This window comes from Plutella xylostella, chromosome 16, assembly GCF_932276165.1.
Source record: "Plutella xylostella chromosome 16, ilPluXylo3.1, whole genome shotgun sequence".
Taxonomy (NCBI): Eukaryota; Metazoa; Arthropoda; class Insecta; order Lepidoptera; family Plutellidae; genus Plutella; species Plutella xylostella.
The window spans coordinates 11,079-28,096 of record NC_063996.1 but is presented as its reverse complement, the minus strand read 5'-3'; the positions used below and the strand labels follow the sequence as shown (position 1 = coordinate 28,096).

The following is a 17,018-nucleotide window of genomic DNA, read 5'->3' as shown; positions in this document are numbered from 1 at the left end:
CCAAACAAAGAAATAAGTTATTCTGGCAAAAATAGATATATTTTTAAATACACCAAATAGAAAATATGGCTTTATAAAGGTATTATAATTATCAATTTAATTTAATCAAGAATTTTAAACTTACTAAAACCACTGCAGTTTACCACTTGTAGTTGAACAATCGCTTTTTGGTTTCCTCAAATTGTATATTTTAAATGCACCAAAATGTATATGCTGCTCGTCCGTCGCGACATGCATGTGATGGTGAGAGGAGTGTTGCAGTCAGGAGTCAGGAGTCGGGAGTCAGGAGCCAGGAGTCAGCAGTCAGCAGTCAGGAGTCAGCAGTCAGCAGTCAGGGCTGCGGGCGCACCACCTGGATGCCGGTGCGGAAGCAGAACAGGTCCTCGCCGCCCGCCTCGCGCACCTTGAACTCTATGTCGGCCCGCACTCCCTGCAAAAACACATACAACCTCATCACACTGTTACCTTATGAAATTATTCTTCTTCTTCAATCGTGTAAATGCACTAAGCTAACTTCCTCCAGTGTTTTGCTACTCTTATTGCAAGATTATTGGCCTTCATCAGCTCTCCTTGACTGCACTTTGGGGCATTTGGACACTCTATAAGATGTGACGTAGTCTGGAGGCTTCCGCAACTGCATAGAGTGCTGGCATTGGCTGGGAGCATATCCTATCGCCTTAAATTGTCCTACGTCCGGGCAACGCCAGCCCGGAGGCGGTTTAGTGTTTTCCATACAGACCACTCTTCACCAAATCCCACCCTACCACGGCTTAACGTGCCGTCCGAAGCACGGAAGCGTCCACAAAAGAACCACTTGCAATCGGTCACCTATCCAATGGCTGACCGTGCCAGTTGCATCTTTAACTCAGTGATCAGTTACGATCACTGAAGCCCGCTCGACTACGGACGCTTCAGGTAGGTTAAGGTAACTACAGCCCGGAAAAATTAAATTAGCAGTCTTAGTACCGACACTATACAGCAGTGATCAGTTACGATCATTGAAGCCCGCTCGACTACGGACGCTTCAGGTAGATTCAGGTAACTACAGCCCGGACAAATTAACTTAGCAGTCTTAGTACCGACACTAGACAGAGGTGAAGCCAGGTACTTCGAGCTAGTTATTATAACTTCGGCACATTGTGCCAATTTAGGTCGGCCGTCAATATAAACAAGTGAATGGATACGGACCACAAACATGAAGCGCTCGATGAAGAGCCGCAGCTTGTAGCGCAGCACCTCCCCGCGCAGCACCGGGCAGTACGAGTTGAGCAGCCCCGCGCACGTGGCGGCGTCCGGCCCCAGCGGGTACTCCGTGCTCTGGCCCAGGAAGTACGCCGTGGCCACCGTCTCCATGGTCTCCACGTAGCGAGCTGCAACATTTACATACAATGAGTCTCATCACTTGACCATAATATCTAGCCATAACTTTATAGTATCATCATCAATCTATCAATATCATCCACTGCTGGACATATACTTGTCCCAAGGAACGGTACAATACTGTATTGTAGGCTCCCTTTCTTCAGCCCTCCGGCCACAAGTCTAGGGTCGTCGACCCAGCTGGTCGGAGCCACCATGGCTGCCAGTTTGTGGTCTTCAATCAAGAACTCGCTCAACCCACCGGTTATCGATTCTTGGACAGATGGGACCAACTGACTCACGTCAGATTTTAAGATCTAAGTAGTTATATATGTTTTAGTTCAGTACTATTCTACATCATTTAAAATGCAATCCTGGCTTTCTGTAGATATTTATTTTAGATATAGGTAAGTAAAGCAAGTAAGGCTCTAAACGAAAAAGATATGTCGCTTTTGCGACGACAGCCTTCATAATATAAGAGTGCTCACGTGCTTGGAAGACGATGTCGAGCTCGGCGTGCTGCAGCTGCGGCAGGCGGCAGGGCGGCGCCGCGCAGCCCGCCACCAGCACGTGCAGCGGCAGCGCCGCGCCGGAACTCTCTGCGGGGGTCACATCATTTACATAATTATAAGAATTGACTTATATACAGCAGTGCGAAGGCTATGTTCGCCGACGCCGGGTGCTCGACTACATCGCCGTGCTGTGACTCCGCTCTGGGATAGAGTCCGGAGCTCCAGAGATCAACTGATAGCATCCCGACACTGGCCGGTTCACTGACTGACGGTGAGCAAGACGTGGAGCTGGCACTTTTTGCCGACAGTGCGTACTTTGCCTCATCCCTGAAGGTGCACCTGGCCGTGTCCAGATGCAGCGACTGCTGGACCGGCTGCGGGAATGGCTGGACAAGTGGCGCATGGCGCAAAAGACGGGAAATAATGAGTAAACACGGGAACGGGAATTAGCGCGAAAATCCTTTAGTGTGAAAAATCATATGTTTAGGTACAACATGATATTGCAAAATTGCCACGGGAACGGGAGTTACCGGGAAAAACCATTTTATGAAATATCGATTAATATTCCGTGGAAGTTAGTAAGTAGTTTTATATACCAATTTAAGCCAAAACCATGTTTAGTTTTTGATAAAACTTGAAGCTTAGAATCATCAGAACATAAAAGCTTAAATTTTTCGCCGAATTCCCACGGGAAAATCATTTAAAGCGAAACTTGGCTCTCGGGATATGCTAGTTATTGAATACAGAAAAAAAACAGCTACCTATGTCGTTTTTCAATAGTCTCTCAAAATGGATAGCATGACCAGAGCATAGGTACATAACTATCTATAGCAGCATTAAGGTGCCTTCTCGTCTCATATACATATACGCCGGGCGCAGACGGGGCAGTCAGCGAGTTACGCTAAAATCTAGCCAATTCTAGGTCCTTGTTAGAAAAATGGTAAGGAGATGAAGACTTCAAAATGAAAGGCAGTTCTCAATATAATTCCGTAGAGCTGTACTGTACTTACCAGTACACCTGGAGACAGCCGTGCTATTGTACGGCTCCGCCCCCGACCCTGCCCCCGCCCCCGCAGGCGCCGCGCCCGCCGCCGCCGCCAGCAACAGAGACACTACTACATGAGACCACATCTTCACCGCACCGCGCTGTCTTGGTCTGACTGATTGAAAAGTTCATCTTGTTTGAATTATTTATACTAATTTAATGCTGATAGGTAACTCATGAGATATTGAATATGTCGATAGTGAAACAGGTGCACATGTTGTTCGGAGATAAGGCTGCGTTCCCAGCTCCGGGACGCGGGTGCCCACTCCGAGGGACTCACTTCACGAATTGATAAAACTCTTAAGAATAAATGTTTTTCAGAATGAATGAAAGAAATAAATGTTTAGAAAAGACATTTATTTAGAATTACAGAAAAACAATTTAGGTAGGTATACGGTAAAACAAACACAGACAGTACCTACGCAAAACACAAATATTAAACAAATAAGAAATAAACTTAGCCAGTCTGTGTTGGTGGTGGTGTGTAAGCGCAGCACCAAAAAGGTCCCGAGCTCAGCATATATGCTTCACGCACATGTACCTGCAGCTCTGATTTTTAGCAGGGACCCTTTACGTGACTCACGGAAACGACCAAGTCGAGACAAAAATACAATAAGTATCGTATCTAATAATGAAGTACTTAAATAATTTAAAATAAAATTCAAAAGAGTAAAATATACATGGTTACTTAAATAAATAATAATATTTTAGTTTAAGTTAATTTGTCGTAGATCACATAGTATTTGAATTACAGTTTTATTTAATAAAGTATAATTTTATTATATTATCGTCTTCGTGCCGCCATTTTATACGGAAGCAGAAGGAATTCTGAACTGTCTGCACCAGCTGTCCAGATCTACCGAGGAGGACCCACCGTAGCAGCTATAAACACTATGTGTATCTCAAAAACTATCGTAAACTATCCTTTGTACTTTTATTTGTAATATCTGTACAATAAAGAGTTAAATAAAAATAAAATAAAATAAATGGCCGAATATGCTGTGTTAGTCACACACTGCATCAAGCCACAAACAAAGATTGATTGACCCACCGTAGTTCGGCCTGGACAACACCAGTGACTCACACAATTTGATCCGCATTTCGACACTGAGGTAGTCCCGTATTCTGTACAGTACTTTGAGCCGGTAGAAACAGCTACTTACCACCCCTACAATATGGTCCTCGAATTTCAACTGTCCATCCATTAGTATACCCAAGTTCCTAGCTTCAGTAACCCGCTCTATTGGCACATTAAGTACCTGAATAAGTAGCTGCTCAGAACTTGAACAGTTGCTCAATAGTTCAAGTTCTTCTTCTTCTAACCGGATCTCTTCGATACTAACCGGTCGCAAGGGTTCAGCTTTTTAGGGAAAGTGGAAACTTTAGCAATCTTCCAATCGTCGGGAAATGTTTTCTCAGAATGATTTTGTTAACTATAGTCAGGTGCTGTCCATAGGTTAGTAAATGTCATTTCTACCATGTCCATCGAAATCAATTCCATTCCTTTGGCCGCTGTTTTAATTCGTTTCACAGCTTTATGAACTTGTTCTGCAGTTATGGTCGAATCGAAAGTCCGAATATCTTGTCTGAGTGTCTGTGTTTGTTGTAAAGTATGTTAGATAAACCCATTGAGTATGAATGGTAATATAAATAACGAATAACGGAAATTAAAATAACTAAAACTCCCGACTGTAGCTACTGGTACTAACAACATAAACTTCAGAAGTCATCTGGATAGTGCTGGATAACTTCTCAATATGGGGTCATTTTGATTGACAGTGTAGACAGAAAATGCTGTTTGCATCTTCGAAGTAATCTTCTTTTTGCTTAAATTAATACACGATATTGAAAGAGTGTTTAGTTAGCCGGAAGGGTGACTCAGGAGATCATTATGGATAACTTATTTTCTTATTTACGACTTTTGACGTAAAAAATAATAATAATATCTGACTCATCCTTTTTTCCCTTTTTGAGGTTCCGAACCCTATAAATGACTCATGAAATCAGTCAGACACCTGTTTAATCTGACGTTGTATTGTTGTTGCAGCGCACTGTCCATCTGCCGCTGTCGCTATCTGACAAGCGGTCTAATTAATTGCAGATTAGCAAATCTCAATTCTCTAATACAGCTGGGCCTCCAAAATAGAGCCCTTATCTCCAAGCAAAATGCACACCTGTTCTATTATCTAAATATCAAATATGTGATGAGTTAGGTACCTATCACCATGAAAATAGTATAAATAATTCAAACAAGATGAACTTTTCAATCAGTCAGACCAATCGCGGTGCGGTGAAGATGTGGTCTCATGTAGTAGTGTCTCTGTTGCTGGCGGCGGCGGGCGCGGCGCCAGCGGGGGCGGGCGCGGGGGCGGGGGCGGGGGTGGAGCCGTACAATAGCACGGCTGTCTCCAGGTGTACTGGTAAGCACAGCTCTACGGAATTAGGTATATCGAAATCCCTCTACAGTTTGAAGCCTTTGCCATCTAACCATTCTTCTATATTGCTATAGATAAAAAAACAGCTCTTGTCGTGCTATCTATTTTGTTTTTTTAATTTGCATTTAAAAACGATGTTTCTGTAAGGGTACTGACAGCTCCCTTCCTTGTGCCCGCAGCCAGCTCCTTGGCGGGGCTGCCGCTGCGCGTGCTGGTGGCGGGCTGCGCGGCGCCGCCCTGCCGCCTGCCGCAGCTGCAGCACGCCGAGATCGACATCGCCTTCCGAGCACGTGAGCACTCCATCTGCATACTGTGTAGACTCTACTTGTAGAGGCTGTCAGCGCAAAAGAGCCGTATCTTTGGCGCTTAGAGCCTTATTTGCTTTATAATATCTACAACGGATGTCTATAGAAAGAGAGTATTGGATCTTAAATCTGGTAAAGCACTACTGAACTGAAAAAAAATTAATATAGATCGATCTTAAAATGTGGTAAGTATATGATATCACTGGAGCGACGACGGTGGCCGAAGGCTGCAGGAGGGCCGACGACACAGCATTGTAGCGCTCTTTTATGTTCAGCAGTAGATAATGCCGATACTAGGAGTGATCATGGTAACCTAATATTATGGCTTATTACTCGTATGTAGGTATTATATTAAAGTCATTCCAGCTCGCGACCTGGAGTCCATGGAGACGCTGGCCTCGGTGGCGCTGCTGGGCCAGCCCATACCGTTCCCGCTGGGCGCGGCGGGCGCCACGTGCGCCGGCCTGCAGGGCGCCGCCTGCCCCGTGCGGCGCGGCGAGCTGCTGCGCTACCGGCTGCGGATCTACGTCGAACAGTACTTGCCTGTGGTTGGTGACACTCACTTGTTTTATTACAATCCGACAAGAACGTGTTATGTTCGTGTTTACTAGGGTAGAGAGAGAGTCCTGCCTAACTGCCGCGTCAGCTTTAAGCCTCATGGCCAGTGGCTATCTTTGATTATAATATATTTTTGATAGTCAGCTCACCAAACTAAATTATTGTCATAATCTCTGTGATAATTATTGATGATTCACAAGGTCACATTTTGCTTATGTCCTTTTGTTTGATTGTGCTGCAGGGCATCGGCGGCCACCTGGAGGTGAAGGTGCGTGAGGGGGGCGCGGCGGGGGGCGGGGAGGACCTGTTCTGCTTCAGCGTGGCTGTCCTCATCGGCTCCCCACAACCACTGCACTCGTCCTAGCGTACTAGGCACATCTCGTGTCACGAAAGGCGAACAGGAACGTCTAAAGTCTAAATGGAATTATGACGAAGTACTTACCAATTATTATTATTTAGCAATAAAATTAAACAGCATTGCAAGATACTATTATTGTTTTTTTATTATTATTCAGTATACCTAGTTACCTACTAAAACAAATTATATATACAGGGTATTCGGCACATAGACCGAGTTCTATTTTTAAATAGGTCCGTGATATATTTTTTATAGCTGTCGTTAATAAGCGACTTTTTAATAGACATATCAATTTTTTTTTTAATTTATTGGTAGGTTTAATATTACATAGTTTTTGTACTGACTAATTAAAATAGCAAAGATTTCGGAGGGTTCAGCGGTTTCTGAATGATGCATGGAGGTGATAATCGTTAGCAGAGTCGTCCACTGCTAGACGAAACAAGAACCACACATTTTGAGAGAACTTACAAGTTCTATTCCTGATCAACAAGTGAAGCCACCATTGGTGGCCAGAGTCATATCAGGTTAAGTTAGCAGATCCTACAATCGCAACCCCCAGCAAGATTGACTTGTTATTAGGAGCAGAAGTTTGTGGCCAAATTATAGTCGATGGTTTAATTAGGGGCCCTCCGGGTACCCCATTGGCCCAAAACACAAAACTTGGTTGGATTCTTTTCGGCCAAGTCACCAACGAATGCAAGGATCACAAGTGTTGTTAGTAATCATCCAAAGATATCTGAGGATGATTTTGAAGGGTTTTAGCAATTACAGTCACAGCATTCTCAGATAGTCGAGGAAAAGGTAGAAGAAGAGCAAGAGCGCGAGCAGATGTGTACAGAAACTGCTGTCAGGGGTGATGAACCGGCGGGCTGTCAATCTGTAGATCAAGGTTTCGAAATTCTCAAACATTCTCAACAAAGGACATTCTTGTAATGTATGGTCCCCTGCTACTTTGTTGCAGCATTGTATGAATTACAAGAATGTCCTTATTCACCACCGAAACATCCGAAACCTCCTTATGTACATTAAGGCCGCCTATTGTACATTAGTTCTAGTCTATAAGTATTTTTTTTTGTGTGTCTGATTTATGTGGTGTTCAATAAAGCAATATTCTATTCTATTCTATTCTATTCTATTCTATTCTATTCTATTCTATTCTATTCTATTCTATTCTATTCTATTCTATTCTATTCTATTCTATTCTATTCTATTCTATTCTATTCTATTCTATTCTATTCTATTCTATTCTATTCTATTCTATTCTATTCTATTCTATTCTATTCTATTCTATTCTATTCTATTCTATTCTATTCTATTCTATTCTATTCTATTCTATTCTATTCTATTCTATTCTATTCTATTCTATTCTATTCTATTCTATTCTATTCTATTCTATTCTATTCTATTCTATTCTATTCTATTCTATTCTATTCTATTCTATTCTATTCTATTCTATTCTATTCTATTCTATTCTATTCTATTCTATTCTATTCTATTCTATTCTATTCTATTCTATTCTATTCTATTCTATTCTATTCTATTCTATTCTATTCTATTCTATTCTATTCTATTCTATTCTATTCTATTCTATTCTATTCTATTCTATTCTATTCTATTCTATTCTATTCTATTCTATTCTATTCTATTCTATTCTATTCTATAACAAAAAAAGATGATGGTGACCTTGAGCTGATCTGATGATGGAAACGGAAGGTACCTAGTCAAGGGAACTCCTCAACGGCATATAGCAACTAGGGCATGCAATACCGCAATACCGGTATTCGTAATACCGGTATTAGGGACAAAATTCACGCTTTTTTCAATACCGGTATTGAAAGTTAATACCGGTATTGAAGTAATACCGGAATCGGACTTTTTTAGGCTATAATAAAGCGATTAAGATATAGTATTCCTAAGTACTGTGAAAGCGCACTTGTTTCCAACCGTTTGATGCAGTTTTAAGCCGTTTGATATCTACTGTTGACCATGCGTAAACGGACACTGGAAGTAAAAATAATATTTTTTGTAAAATTTAAACTCTAATACTCAATTCTCGTAAAAATCTATTACAAAAAACTGTATTTCCTTGCTTTTTCTCGTTTTATTTTGACGTATACGACCTTTAATCACAATATATGCCATTTATTACAAGGAAATCTAATACCGGTATTAATACCGGGATCCCGGTATTGAGTTGCAATACCGGAACTCAATACCGGTATTGAAAATAGTTCCGGTATTGCATGCCCTAGTTGCTAAGGGCGTGCAATACCGGAACTATTTTGAATACCGGTATTGAGTTCCGGTATTGCAACTCAATACCGGGATCCCGGTATTAATACCGGTATTAGATTTCCTTGTAATAAATGGCATATATTGTGATTAAAGGTCGTATAGGTCAAAATAAAACGAGAAAAAGCAATGAAATTCAGTTTTTTGTGATAGATTCTTAGGAGAATTGAGTATTAGAGTTTAAATTTTACAATAAATTATTATTTTTACATCCAGTGTCCGTTTACGCATGGGCAACAGTAGTATCAAACGGCCGAAAACTGCATCAAACGGTTGGAAACAAGTGCGCTTTCACAGTACATAGGAATACTATATCTTAATTGCTTTATTATAGCCTAAAAAAGTCCAATTCCGGTATTGCTTCAATACCGGTATTAACTTTCAATACCGGTACTGAAAAAGGCGTGAATTTTGTCCCTGATACCGGTATTACGAATACCGGTATTGCGGTATTGCATGCCCTATTGTAGAGCTTCGAACCGTTTACTAAAATTATTGTTTTCCTATATCGCGGTTCCTCAAAAGCACAGATCGATGACAAGGTTGCTTCACCGAAATAATGCTTGTCCGATTTTCATTTTCATTTTCATTTTCATTTTCATTTTCATTTTCATTTTCATTTTCATTTTCATTTTCATTTTCATTTTCATTTTCATTTTCATTTTCATTTTCATTTTCATTTTCATTTTCATTTTCATTTTCATTTTCATTTTCATTTTCATTTTCATTTTCATTTTCATTTTCATTTTCATTTTCATTTTCATTTTCATTTTCATTTTCATTTTCATTTTCATTTTCATTTTCATTTTCATTTTCATTTTCATTTTCATTTTCATTTTCATTTTCATTTTCATTTTCATTTTCATTTTCATTTTCATTTTCATTTTCATTTTCATTTTCATTTTCATTTTCATTTTCATTTTCATTTTCATTTTCATTTTCATTTTCATTTTCATTTTCATTTTCATTTTCATTTTCATTTTCATTTTCATTTTCATTTTCATTTTCATTTTCATTTTCATTTTCATTTTCATTTTCATTTTCATTTTCATTTTCATTTTCATTTTCATTTTCATTTTCATTTTCATTTTCATTTTCATTTTCATTTTCATTTTCATTTTCATTTTCATTTTCATTTTCATTTTCATTTTCATTTTCATTTTCATTTTCATTTTCATTTTCATTTTCATTTTCATTTTCATTTTCATTTTCATTTTCATTTTCATTTTCATTTTCATTTTCATTTTCATTTTCATTTTCATTTTCATTTTCATTTTCATTTTCATTTTCATTTTCATTTTCATTTTCATTTTCATTTTCATTTTCATTTTCATTTTCATTTTCATTTTCATTTTCATTTTCATTTTCATTTTCATTTCTAGGTTAGGTAGGTTAGGTTAGGTTAGGTTTTTTTTTTTTTTTTTTTTAATTGAAATCTTTATTTACTGACGCTATTTATTGTGCGTCAACCTTTAAACTTTTAATTATTATATCATTTTTTATACATATACATGTCGGAGATGTCATCATATCAGTTGTTCGATTAATCGTGTCATGTAGGGCATTCAATACCGGAACAATTTTCAATACCGGTAATCACACTTATCTTGAAACGCACTATCAGTTCCCAAACCGTTCACGTAGCTCGCCTCCAGAACCCTGGAATCCGCCCTGGTAGAGACGGTGGTCAGCACACTGTTTCCCAGGGGCCAGGAAGGTCAACAAGACCCTCTCCCGTTAGACCCGACCACGTGGTCTGACGAGTTAGGAGTGAAGGATCCGGAGCTGGAACGAGCAGTCAGGCGTCTCGGAGCGCGGAACACCGCTCCCGGCCCCGATGGCATACCAGGACGTGTGTGGGTGCTGGCGCTCAGGGCCGGTTTATTCAGACAGTTCATCTGTCTGCTGAACCGCTGCCTGAGTGACGGCGAGTTCCCCACCGACTGGAAGGAGGCCACGCTGGTGCTCCTGAAGAAGGAAGGCAGGCCCGCAGACTCTCCCTCTGCGTACCGACCCATCTGTCTGCTGGACGAGGCTGGCAAGCTCTTTGAGCGAGTCATCGCCGATCGCATCCAGGCACACCTGAGACGGGATGGTCCCGACCTTTCGGATAGTCAGTACGGCTTCCGGATTGCGCGATCGACAGTGGATGCGATACTTCGCGTTCGCTCACTGTCGGAGCAGGCTGTGATCCAAGGGGGAGTTGCGCTGGCTATTAGCCTAGACATAGTTAATGCGTTCAACTCCATCCCTTGGGGAACCATTAGGGAGGCTCTTGTGTACCACCAATTGCCTTCCTACCTGCAGCGAATAGTCGGGTCATACCTGTCGAACAGGTATATCAAGTACCCGGGCAGAGAGGGTATGTTTTCGCGGAGGGATGTCAGTTGCGGAGTTCCACAGGGGTCGGTGTTGGGCCCTCTTCTGTGGAACTTGGCATACGATGCGGTCCTGCGAGTTGAGCTCCCAGATGGTGTTAGCACAGTGTGTTACGCCGACGACACACTGGTAGTTGCTAACGGGGCCTCCTTCGAGGAGGCTATACCAAGGGCGGAAGATGCTGTGGCCAGAGTGATTGGCAAGATCCACCAGCTGGGTCTCAAAACAGCGCCCCACAAGACCGAGGCGCTGTGGTTCCACAAACTGCCTAGGAGCAGGGAACCACCTGACCTAGCGGTGCAAGTTGGTGATGCTCGTATCGCCATAGGACGGCATATGCGCTACCTCGGCCTAGTCCTGGATAGTCGCTGGTCATTCGAGGAACACTTCAAAAGGTTAGCCCCCCGGATACAAAAAGTAGCTGGTGCTTTGCATGGGCTGCTTCCGAATCTGGGGGGTCCTCGCGAAGGAGTCCGCCGCCTCTATACGGGAGTCGTGCGATCCATGGCCCTCTACGGAGCACCTGTCTGGTCGAAGAGACTGACGGGTGTCCGACGCAACCGAGCACTGCTCAACAGCGTCCAACGTAAGATGGCCATCCGCGTTGTTCGTGGATATCGCACGATATCGTACGATGCGGCGACTTTGTTGGGTCGCTTTCCGCCACTCGACATCTTGGCGGAAATGGACGCTCGAGTGTACCAGCGACTACACAATGTGGAAGGTGCCGATGCGGAGCCGGCATCAGCCGTCCGGCGATACGAGCACCAGGTCGCTCTGGAGCACTGGCGGGAGCGGTTGGAGGAGCCGAGAAGTTGTCGGCAGCGAGCTGTCGCAGCCGTACTTCCGTGCTTCGACGCATGGATGCAACGACCGGGCAACCTCACGTATCGTCTGACGCAGGTGCTGACCGGGCACGGTTGCTTCGGTGAGTACCTGCACCGGATAGGGCGTGAGGTTGCACCGTCGTGTCACCACTGTGAAGGCAGCCTGGACTCCGCGCAGCACACACTTGCAGTGTGCCCAGCGTGGGAGTCCGAAAGGCAGATCCTGGCTAACAGGATCGGGCCGGATCTGTCACTGCCCTCAGTGGTGGCAGCCATGACTCGAGGCAAGGAGTGTTGGAAGGCCGTGGTCTCGTTCTGTGAGACCGTCATGGTCCAGAAAGAGGTCGCAGAGCGAGATCGGGAGAGGGCCGATCCAGCTCGGAGGCGACGGCGAAGGGCTCAGGCCAGGTGAGCCCGTTGCGTCCCTGTAGCCCGGGAGTAAGAATAAGGCTACGGTATCTCCTGCCCGTCGTAGAAGGCGACTAAAAGGAGGTTAGGGGCTGTGGGCGGTGAGGACGGGGGTCCGAGCCGCCGCATAATAGCGGCCCCGGGAAGAGCGGCTGTGCATGTGGCCATGTACATCCGGTGCGTTCCCCTGGAGATCCCGGAGCACCTACCTGCACTGATGGTGGCCACCGAGGGGGTTTTAGTGGGTAAAAATCCCACATATCTCGTCTTCCTCCCCCGAGGTCGGCGGGAATCTTTCTGAAGATTTCCCACTCGTAAAAAAAAAAAAAAAAAAATAAAAAAAAAAAAAAAAAAAGGTTAGGTTAGGTTAGGTTAGGTTAGGTTAGGTTAGGTTAGGTTAGGTTAGGTTAGGTTAGGTTCTGTGTCGGATAGGGAGGGAAGAGACGCAAGCGTGCCACCACTGTGGCGCTGCAGTGGACTCCGCGGAGCACACACTGGCGGAGTGCCCGGCCTGGGCCGATGAGCGCAGCGCTCTCTGCGCGGTCATCGGGCAAGACCTAACGCTGCCTGCAGTAATTGCAGCGATCGTAAGCAGCAGACATGCCTGGCGTGCGTTCTCCACATTTTGTGAGACCGTCATGTCGCAAAAGGAAGACGCAGAACGCGAGCGGGAACAGGAGGACCCAGCTAGGCGTCGTGCAAGAAGAGGCCGCCGACCCCGGGGTGGCAGAAGATAGTATCGCTATCACCCTGCGAGTCGAGCGATATAAACGGTATCCCCTGCCTTAAAGGGGACCCCGCCCTGTAGTTCGGGCATTACAATAGAGCTACGGTAACCCCTGCCTCAAAGGGGCCCTGGAGTCGCAGGCGCACGAGGGGCGGGAGACCCTTAGTGCGTCGAGTTGCGGGTCCTGCGGCGTGGTAACACATATTGTGGATGCGTGCTACTGCGGAGGATAGGTAAATCCTTCCCTCAGGAGTGCTGCTGTTCTAACAGCAGCCTGCGCGGAGGCTACCGGTAGTATGCCACATGGCGGTTCCCGGGACACCTCCAAAATGCGCGATGGAGTCCACCGTGGGGTTTTAGTCGGTGCAAGCCCGACATAACCCAGTCGCTTCCCCGAGCGGCTGGGTATGCGTTAGGCATTTCCCCACGTAAAAAAAAAAAAAAAAAAAAGGTTCCCCCCCGAAGGGTTCTCGGCTTGTCGTGCCGGGGGGGCTGAGTAGCTGTAACTGTCGAGTCTGCCGCTATAACTCGACTGATACAGTGAAACCAAGAGGAACCCATGGGCGGCTAGCGTGCCCAGCCACGGGCATGCTTTTGCTTACGCCACCCGTAACCCTGGATGTACTGTGGTGGGACATCATAGGGTCGGGGGCCGCTCTCTTTGTGTGGGAGGGGCTGCGAGGAGAAAACCTCTGTAAAAAATCCAAGGTGGAGGCGGAAACGCCCGTGCGCGGTGCTATTTGATTAGTTTCCGGGCAACCCGTATCCCTTGGATATTTCCGAGGAACGGGGGCCGCTCTCACAGTTCGTGATAGGGGCCACGAGGAGACAACCTCTTCAAAAACCACGGGCGGCGGGTCTTAGGTCTGTGAATTCACAGGCTGCTAGACAGGCTTTTCTACAAGCCACCGCCGGCAAACCTGTTATCCCAAGGTGACGTGGTCATGTCTCGCGGCCTGGGAACAGGGAGCTTGCCTTAAACGGCCGGCTCAAGAGGAGAAAACCTCAATAAAAATCCTCAAGTTACTGGCGTTGTGGTACCTACGGGTCTAGCGTGGCGTCAGGCTCCTACTCGCAAGGGTAGGAGGCGGGGGAGTATCTCCGTCGTTAACGACCAACCCTGGAGAAGTCCCGCACTCCAGGTGTATTAGGGATATTTTAAAATGTTCATACTCGTGGGATCTAAACATGCAACAATCCAACAAAGACGAAGATGAAGTTGTAGATAGTAGGAGGCGTAGTTTAAGTAGGTTAAGTTTTGAGGTCGAGGAGGAGAGTAGTAGGAGTAGTAGCAATGAATATTGTGCTAAGGCACACACTTTGGGCACTAAAGCGGGCGGAAAGCTCGCGGAGCAAACTGGATTGAGACCGGGTTCCACCACCCCGGAATCGGTTCAGGGCTCTGGCCAGGGCGCTCGCGCCAATAAGGGAGGAAGTAGGGACGGGGTCTCTGAGGGATCGATCCGAAGCGGCAGGGGTCGATCGCTCGAGTCTCCCACCCATGTAAGCGAGGCTAGTGTGGTCATGCTAGAGTCTGCAGAATCTACAGACAGCGCGGAGAGCACTGCAGACGAGGAGAGAGTGGGTCCCTCTGGCAAATATTGGCAGAGTAGGTCCCAAAAACGTAAACCCGCAGATGGTTTTCGACTCTGGAAGCGGCTCAGGAGGAAGCCCGAGCGGTGCGCCTAACAAGATTGGCACACCCAAAAGGGGCCGAGGCAGGCCGCCTACCACTGGCCAATACGTTGGCTTAGCAAAGGCCAAAGCTGAACTCGCGGCAGCCAAGGAGAAAGAATTACGGCTCCGCTTGGAAGAAGAGGTTGCAAACCATTCTCTGAAAGCCAGAGAGTCGTTTTCCCGGTTGGATCAGGCCATCTCCCAAACACTTGGGGATGGAGATAATAGGCTGTCTGCTGACTTGCAGACAGTTATAGCCAATAACTTGGATGTTATCATGGACGTGGGGAAAAAGTCCCGAAACCTAAAGGGCACCTTTGTGCGGGCGATAAAAGATTCCGTCGAGGCAATTTCCACGGCTGTGAAAACTCTTAGTGTTCGGACTACAAACGAAGAGGTGGCTAAACTACAGGCTGATAACAATCGCCTGCAGTCCGAGGTTGAGCGCCTGAGAAGGGAGAACGAGGCACTCAGAGCGGAACAAGCGGACCTGCGAAGGGAGTTCCAGACTCTTCGCTCCGGCTTCGAAGCAGTGAATGGGCGCCGATCCCCCTCCCCTGCTCCCTTGGTAGGCCCTAGGCAAATAGAGGAGGCACGTCGGGTTTCACCGGCACGGACGGTACAACCAAGCAAATCCAGCCGGGCAGGACCGCCGGCGGAGCAGGTGAGACCGGAGTTCGCCGAGTTTGCGCGTGCTATAATGCTGGAAGTGGGGAACATGGTGGATGCCAAGCTCTCCTCACTAGAGTCGCGTCTGCCACCCGCTCCTCCGATCCGTCCACCTTTACCTGCGGACAAAAAGAATGCGGAGACTGCAAAGAAGCAGATCCAGACACCCTCAGGAGAAATAGTGGCTGAACAACAACCCGGACCTAGCCAGGAGAAAAAGAAGAGCAAAAAAAGAAAAAGAAGCAAAAAACCTAGTGGGCCCGCACCAAATGTGGCAGCACCAGTGGACCAAGTGTCACCCTCACAACCTGTTGGTCCTAATAGGAACGGGGAGACCTGGACCACGGTTGTCAAACGTGGTGCCAAGAAACAAGCGCCAGTGTCCACTAAAGCGCCTACTAGGGAACCCCCCAAGACGAAAATAAGGCCTCCACGATCCCAGGCAGTGGTGATAACTTTACAGCCGGAAGCGGCGGGCAGAGGAATGACTTACGCCAAAGTCTTTACTGAGGCGAAGTCCAAGATCGACCTCTCTAGCCTAGGAGTTTCAGGGATGCGGATTAGGAATGCAGCCACGGGTGCCCGCATCCTTGAAATTCCGGGAATAGCAAGCAAGCCCGCTGCCGACGCTCTAGCAGCAGAGATTGAAAAAGTTATAGGATCCGAGACTGTGAAAGTGTCTAGGCCCACAAAGTGTGCGAGTCTACGCATATACGGTCTGGATGACTCTTCAACCTCGGAAGAGGTGGTTGAGGCAATTGCCCTTGTCGGAGGATGCCCTAAAGAGCAAATAAAAGTTGGAGAATTACGTATGGGACCTTCCACCACGGGCAGTGTGTTGGCTAGCTGTCCCGTCGCTGCTGCTCAAAAAATCAACAAGGCTAAACACCTCAGGATTGGTTGGACGTCAGCCTCGGTAAAACTGCAGCCACCGAAGACAATGCGATGCTACCGTTGCCTTGAGGCAGGACACGTTGGCGTCTGTTGCAAGTCGGAGGTGGACCGCAGTAACACTTGCTACCGCTGTGGGCAGCCTGGCCACAAGGCCAGCACCTGCAATGCCGACCCTCACTGCTCCATATGCAGTGCCGCTGGTAAACCGGCCAACCACAGGGTGGGTGGCAAAGCCTGCGTTCCTCCCTCGAAGAAGCAGTGGAAGAAGACCTTGGCGGCCACACAACCGCTGCCTACCAGTGCCTCGGCTAATGCTGAAGCTGCAGCGGCGGTGGAAGAAACAATGTCCAGTTAGATGGCCCTCAGAGTTCTCCAGGCGAATATCAACCACTGTGAAAGCGCTCAGGACTTACTGTACCAGAGCATGGCGCAGTGGCTGATACACTTGGCGATTGTGTCCGAGCCATACTATTTGCCTCCAGACTGGGTCTCGGACCGGGATGGAACGGTGGCCCTGGTTTCGCGGGGTGCCGTTGGTTCCCCTCCTTTTGAAAAGGTAACAAAGGGCAGGGG

At 46.2% G+C, this 17,018-nt stretch overlaps 3 protein-coding genes across 4 annotated transcripts; 2 read left to right on the top strand and 1 right to left on the bottom strand.

Moving 5' to 3' along the window:
* Positions 1-152: 152 nt before the first annotated feature.
* LOC119693864 lies at positions 153-3,044 on the bottom strand. Its single transcript, XM_038118719.2, has 4 exons — positions 2,882-3,044; positions 1,848-1,958; positions 1,189-1,370; positions 153-430 (listed from the first exon to the last, which is right to left on the bottom strand). The coding sequence occupies exons 1-4, from the start codon at positions 3,000-3,002 to the stop codon at positions 332-334; spliced, it is 513 nt and encodes a 170-aa protein (XP_037974647.2). The 5' UTR covers positions 3,003-3,044; the 3' UTR covers positions 153-331.
* Positions 3,045-5,180: 2,136 nt separating this feature from the next.
* LOC119693793 (NPC intracellular cholesterol transporter 2) lies at positions 5,181-6,701 on the top strand. Of its 2 annotated transcripts, none has more exons than XM_048626608.1 (4): positions 5,181-5,336; positions 5,531-5,641; positions 6,023-6,208; positions 6,456-6,701. In XM_048626608.1, exons 1-4 carry the CDS (start codon positions 5,213-5,215, stop codon positions 6,488-6,490), a joined length of 456 nt encoding a protein of 151 aa, XP_048482565.1. In that variant the 5' UTR covers positions 5,181-5,212; the 3' UTR covers positions 6,491-6,701. The 2 variants fall into 2 exon arrangements, with proteins under 2 accessions (XP_048482565.1, XP_037974223.2); XM_038118295.2 differs by having other exon boundaries at positions 5,182-5,336; positions 6,023-6,204.
* Positions 6,702-14,841: 8,140 nt separating this feature from the next.
* Positions 14,842-16,800, top strand: LOC125489712. The gene has a single exon (XM_048626510.1). It carries the CDS (start codon positions 14,842-14,844, stop codon positions 16,798-16,800), a length of 1,959 nt encoding a protein of 652 aa, XP_048482467.1.
* The last annotated feature ends 218 nt before the right edge of the window (positions 16,801-17,018 follow it).